Source organism: Salvia hispanica, chromosome 4, assembly GCF_023119035.1.
Source record: "Salvia hispanica cultivar TCC Black 2014 chromosome 4, UniMelb_Shisp_WGS_1.0, whole genome shotgun sequence".
NCBI lineage: Eukaryota > Viridiplantae > Streptophyta > Magnoliopsida > Lamiales > Lamiaceae > Salvia > Salvia hispanica.
In genome coordinates, this window is record NC_062968.1 from 56,471,979 (window position 1) to 56,477,756 (window position 5,778).

Genomic DNA, 5,778 nt, shown 5'->3' on the forward strand with positions numbered 1-5,778 from the left:
TACCATAAAAGATGTAGTACCCATGCTTTTAATATAGCAAGCCAATTAACTAGAAAAGAAACTTAGCAACTTATCCTCCAACAAAGATCAATGAATGAACATCAACACTAAGTAAACAGTAGAAAAAGCAAAATACTCCTCATATTTGGGGTAAACAATACAGATTTAATAAATCAAACTTGCTGAAGGAAGCCATGATATCTCTCTCTGCCCTCTGTCTCAATAAACCTAGCAAACGGGAAGATCCGGCGGTGGTGGCTGCAACGTTTGAAGTTCTCCGACACCATTTTCAACGAGGAAAGCCATCGCCAAACCCCACGTGATATGCACATCCAAATGGCAATGCATCAACCACACTCCTGTTGGCATCCAAGAAAAATCACAAATCAGATAGACGAAAAGAGAAAAAAGATAAATTAATATGTTATCTTTAGAGATGTCAAATGTGCCAGACCGACTAAGACCAACTTGGCCCAAGCCTAGTCCACCAAAATAATTAGCTATACTAAAATTGTGTCCAGCTCAGCCCATTTGACAACTCTAGTTACGCTGACCTGGATTGTCAGCAACAAATCTGATCACGGCCCAACCACCAACCGGCACACTCGCCGTGTTCCTCATCGGCGGGTCCACCAGATTAAACTTGGCCGTGTCCTTCCTCCGGTCGAAATTCCCGAACCCCTCCGCCACGATGTAGAAATCGTAGCCATGGAGATGGATGGGATGATTCTCCGCCGTGAAGATACTCGTCCCCTGCAAAACAACCTGCACCGTCTCCCCGTATTTCAGCTTGTACACCTTCGTGCCCCGGGTCGGCTGCCACAGCGACCGGCTCACGTTGCCCGTGTAGTCGAACTGCCTGGGCGGCCTGGCCGGAAAATCGGTCGTGAAAACCCCGGGCACGCCCTGCTGGTGCGCCTGCAGGAGGGAGAAGTTTGACGGAAGCACGAACGAGACGTTGTTCATGCTGGCCGCAAACCGGGTCCCGTTCGGGCCCTGGCAGTTTCGGGCCCGGGCCCGCCCCGGGCACTTGTTGAGCCCGAGCCCGACCGTGAAGAAAAGGTCGTGGTCGATTTTTGTGGGGACGTTTTCGACTCGCCTCGGGCTTCGTAAGCTGGTGGTGAAGGCGGTGGCGGTGGCGGTGTCGTTGAAGGCGGGCATTACGGCTTTGACGGGCTTCGAGGAGGTGCATTTGCCGCGGCTGCAGGAGGAGGAGTATTGGAGGATGGCGGTGGTGGTGGTGTTGTCGAAGGGGGCGCCTTGGGCGCTGGCGTAGGCGCGTGCGGCGATGTGGTAGCGGTTGGGGGGCTGGTTGGCGGTGATGAGGACGTCGGTGGTCTGGCCCGGCCCGAGCATGATGACGGAGGTGGTGAAGGGCTTGAGGTACGAGGCGTCGGCCCCGACCACCGTCAGCTTGTGGTTGGCGACTTTGAAGAAGAGTTCTTGGTTCAGAGCGGAGTTCACAACTCTTAGGAGATTTGTTTCTCCGCTCTTGATTGGTACTATCACCGTGTCTGCGCCAGATTATTTCGATAATGAGACTCATATTTCACTCACTTATTTTATTTAGACTAATTTATTAAAAACTCGTGTAAAAAGTAAATGAGACTTTTAAACATGGACAGAGAAATAGAACTCTAACTTGAGAAACTGAAATTTTTTTCGTATTAGGTGTTTTGAGATTAAAAAGTTCCTTGAAAGGAAACCTTTTTTTTGTATTTTATAAAATGAAAATACGGCAATGCTAATGATGTGTTTAAAGAGAAACAGAAGCTTACGCATATTAGTATTGGCGTGTTTTCCTTTTATATAATAGAAAAAAAAAAATTCATCTAGGAATTTTTTTTTTGACCGAGAAACGAACCTTTGCTAGAGCAGTTGTATAGATCACCGGGCTGGCCGTTGATGGTGTATGCATCGGAGACGTTAGGAGCGGCTCCGGTTCTCGTAGCTTCTCTCACAACATCAATGGGATTTGCATCCCACCATTCACCTAATCATCACCACTAGCTGTTTCAGTACATCTTTAAGGGCTCGTTTGGTTTGCTTGATTTGATATGACAAGTTAAGATAGTGCGAAGATTTTATAATTATTTTTTACTTTATAAAGATTTTTTTCTCGACAAAACTAGACAAACCAAACAGACCCTAAGAGAGAGAGAAAAAAAATACCAAGAAGAAGGGGAGTTTCACGGTGGGGCTTAGGGAAGGGATAGGAGTCTCCTTGTTTAGGGCGAATGATGAGAGCTCCATAGACCGTGGCTCGGAGCCACGAGCTGTGGGCGTGCCACCAAAGAGTTCCTTCTTGTCCTTGAATCGTGAACCGGTAAGTGTAACTCTTACCGGGCCGGATGGGGCATTGGGTGATGAATTCTGGCCCATCAGCCCAAGCAGTTCTCATCTGCCTCACTCCATGCCTATTCCAACCAATATTTAATTATTTATAACTTAAGATATAATGTATGTATGTGAAATAGTGTGCATGCATCCATGCAATTGTTGCTAAATGTACTATACTATAATAATTGTGTACCAGTGGATGGTGACGTTGTAACGAGCTCGGTTAACAACGTTGACGACGAGGGTGTCGCCGTTTTCCACCTCCAAGGTCGGCCCCGGGTACATCCCGTTGACCGTGATCGTGTTGTGGGTTTTGCACAGCCTCTTCACTGGTGTTGATTGAACCTATTCACCATGATGTATATAGTTAGCGCGCTGGGCGTACATGATACTGATACTGATACGTTAAGGCGAGACCAGTCTTAGTTAAAAGCAATTTGTTATAGGAGTTGTTATTTTTTTTTAACTTGACATTTTCGACACGGGACAGCTCACACCTGAATATCTGAACGAGCAAAATTAAAAGACGAGCGAGAGAGTACTTACGACGAAATGATGACTATGCACTTTGGCATTTGCTAGGGGAGTGGTAATGAGGAGCAAGGCTAGCAATGTGAAGGCAAAGAAAGAGAGAATGTTGCTATTGCTACTCTTGTGATTGAATACCTCCATTTTTGCTTGATTTCTTTTCAGTGAGAGCTGATGTTTGGTTGTGTAGTGAGTGTCTAGTGGAGAGGAGAGGACTTCCTTTTATATACTACAAAATGAGAGAGAGAAAGAGAGGTTGTTTGAGGTTGGCGGATTAGGTTATGGGAGTGGAGGTAACTTAGTTCAACCTTGTGGTTTTGTCGGACTAGTTGTTGCACCCACTGTCGCATTAAAACTCAATTAAAATTAATTTCTCATTTCTTAATTAACAAGTCATTTTTGCTTCAAAAAATTACGGCATTAATAACAATAATTAATGTCATAGGACTTTCTATGCCGCACCATGCAGATTTCTCCTCATGCACGTAATTTATAATATATCAATATTATTTTTTATAAGATTTTTATAAATTTATATAAATAAAAGTTTCAATATATTTTTTAATATATTAAAATCGAATTAAATATAGAACAATGTTAAACGTGCGTCAAATGAGAGTGGTGCTTCCATAATGCAATGATATAGCTCTATACAGTTTAGAGCGTACAATCGGGAAATCTAATGACTATATATTACTAACTCCATCCCGCATTAGTAGTCACATTTTCTATTTACTTTACTATTTCTACACTTGAACTATTTATTAATTATTTTTATAAATCAATGCGGAAAAATAAATGTGACTCTTAATACCGACCCGAATGAGGTAGTACTCCCTCCGTTTCTTAATAGTTGAGGCGGAACTTTTCAGGTACGGAGTTTTAGAAATGAATGTTGGGTGTGTTAAATAAATAGATAAAAAAGTAAGAGAGAAGAAAAGGTAGAGAGAATAAAGTATAAAGTGAATAAAGTAAGAGAATAAAGTAAAAGAGAGTAAAGTAAGAAAGAGAAAAAAGTTACTATATTTGGAAATGACTCAACTATAAATAAATTTCCTGAAATAGAAAAATGACTCAACTATGAAGAAACGGAGGTAATAATATATAAATGGGCGGTTCAAAAGAAATGATCATCCTAAGTAGTGAACGAATAATAATAATTAATCCTTAACGAAATTCTATGAAACTAATTAAGGTTTAAATATTCTTCAAAACTAACGCCGTGTCAAAGGATTTAGTGACGCGGCTCCCAATCGTTTTTTATTATAAGAATTGTCACTTTCATTTTTACTTATATAAACAGTTAATACTTATTTAAAATTGCTGTCTTTTTTTTATTCAAAATCGTTGTAATTTATGTAAATGACGAGAGTCATAGACCAGTACAAACACACGAATTTTTGTCAACTACTTAATAAAATAAAATTACTGTGTGGTTTTATTAGGTTGACAACCGAATTCTGTTAGAGAAGTCCAAAACGACAAGTAATTAGACTAAACTAACTACATTTGGTTTAAGTCAAAAAAACACAAGCAACTCAAATTAAAATCATTAAAAATTAGTGGTGATGTCGGTTTTCTAGATTAAATAGTAATGTCGAAGATATAATTTTAGATTGATTTGTGAGATTATTTTAATCGAATGGTTGGCTATGATTAATTATCACATAATTATCCATCTAGGATTAAGCTGTGTGATTCAATCTCATTAACTAAACATACTACATATTTGTTCATGAGATATAATCTCGCAAACTAGACAATTAAAATATTACTTTTGTTTACTCCACTGAAATACCGTTAGGAGTTTGTTTTAGTAGCCAACGACGTTTTGAACCAACCAAATTAATAATTTTATAGTCCCTACTTAAGTGAGATTTAACAACCCACGATCATGTGGAGGTTGAAGAAAATCATTACATTTCGTTTACATCGAAAACAAGATTTTAATAAAAGAATAAAGATAAATATACACAATGTTCTTAATTTCTAAATTTAAAAAGAATTAAATTACAGATATACCCTTCATTTGATCTTTCTCCAATTAGGATTTTCTATCTTTAATAATTTAATCTCTTGATTGCACAAAACTCTAACATATGGAGAAATTGTTAAGGTAAATGTAAAAAATAGTAGTAACTAATTACTATAAGCATGATTTTTAAAGATATGTGCTAATTTCTAGAATCTAGACGTTGACAAATTGAGTGAAATGTTAAGTCACTTTGAACTTAAGATAAATGAGGACTCATTACAAAGACTTGGATAGTTCAACAACAAAGGAAATATGTGTTCAAGGTTTGGTAAATTTCACAATCGTGAACTTGCATGACAAAATCATTAAAAGAATCAAGTCGTTAAGCATAGTAGGAAAACCAAACAAAAGAGGAGAGAGAATGAGAGACAATCAACACCATTTGATAAAAGTAACAAATAAGCAAAAGTGTACTTTTAGACTTTGTGACATTCTATCTCCAAACAAAATAATTTGGGACATTAGCCTAAATTCTTGGTGCAATTATAATGAAGTTTTACTTTAACAAAAGTGCACGAGTGAGATAGTATTTCATTTTCTTTTCTTTAATTACTATGGACATTTTCCAAATGTTTGTACAATTTCATTTTTCTTTTTTTTATTTAACCACAGGTGTACCGAACCCGCGCCAAAAGGCGGGATCCGACAAATCCTGCTCGACCGGGCTTGCGGATTAAGGCCGAAAGTCTCCCATCAGGTGGCAGGGTTTGAACCCGTGACCTCATGGTCACAACAGCTCCGCACTGCAACCCGTTAGTATAATATTTCATTTTTTGTTAATAATGAAGGATTTAAGTCTATGGTCGGGAAATTGACATGAAAAGTGATCTATATCATTGTATTTCATGACACGAAGACTAGTCGAAATCGTTTGG

General features: G+C 39.0%; 1 protein-coding gene across 1 annotated transcript; it reads right to left on the reverse strand.

Moving 5' to 3' along the window:
- Positions 1 to 3,057, reverse strand: LOC125218218 (laccase-12-like). Its single transcript, XM_048119850.1, has 6 exons — positions 2,887 to 3,057; positions 2,534 to 2,685; positions 2,173 to 2,417; positions 1,865 to 1,993; positions 555 to 1,514; positions 1 to 359 (listed from the first exon to the last, which is right to left on the reverse strand). The coding sequence occupies exons 1-6, from the start codon at positions 3,010 to 3,012 to the stop codon at positions 229 to 231; spliced, it is 1,743 nt and encodes a 580-aa protein (XP_047975807.1). The 5' UTR covers positions 3,013 to 3,057; the 3' UTR covers positions 1 to 228.
- Between the last annotated feature and the right edge of the window lie 2,721 nt (positions 3,058 to 5,778).

Bases quoted from the DNA above. Each gene is read 5' to 3' on its own strand.
- LOC125218218 (XM_048119850.1), bottom strand. From the start codon at position 3,012: ATGGAGGTATTCAATCACAAGAGTAGCAATAGCAACATTCTCTCTTTC. The intron at 1,994-2,172 runs GTATTTTTTTTC...GGTGATGATTAG, and splicing joins TGAAACTCCCCTTCTTCTTG to GTGAATGGTGGGATGCAAAT. The intron at 360-554 runs GTCAGCGTAACT...GGATGCCAACAG, and splicing joins ATTTGTTGCTGACAATCCAG to GAGTGTGGTTGATGCATTGC.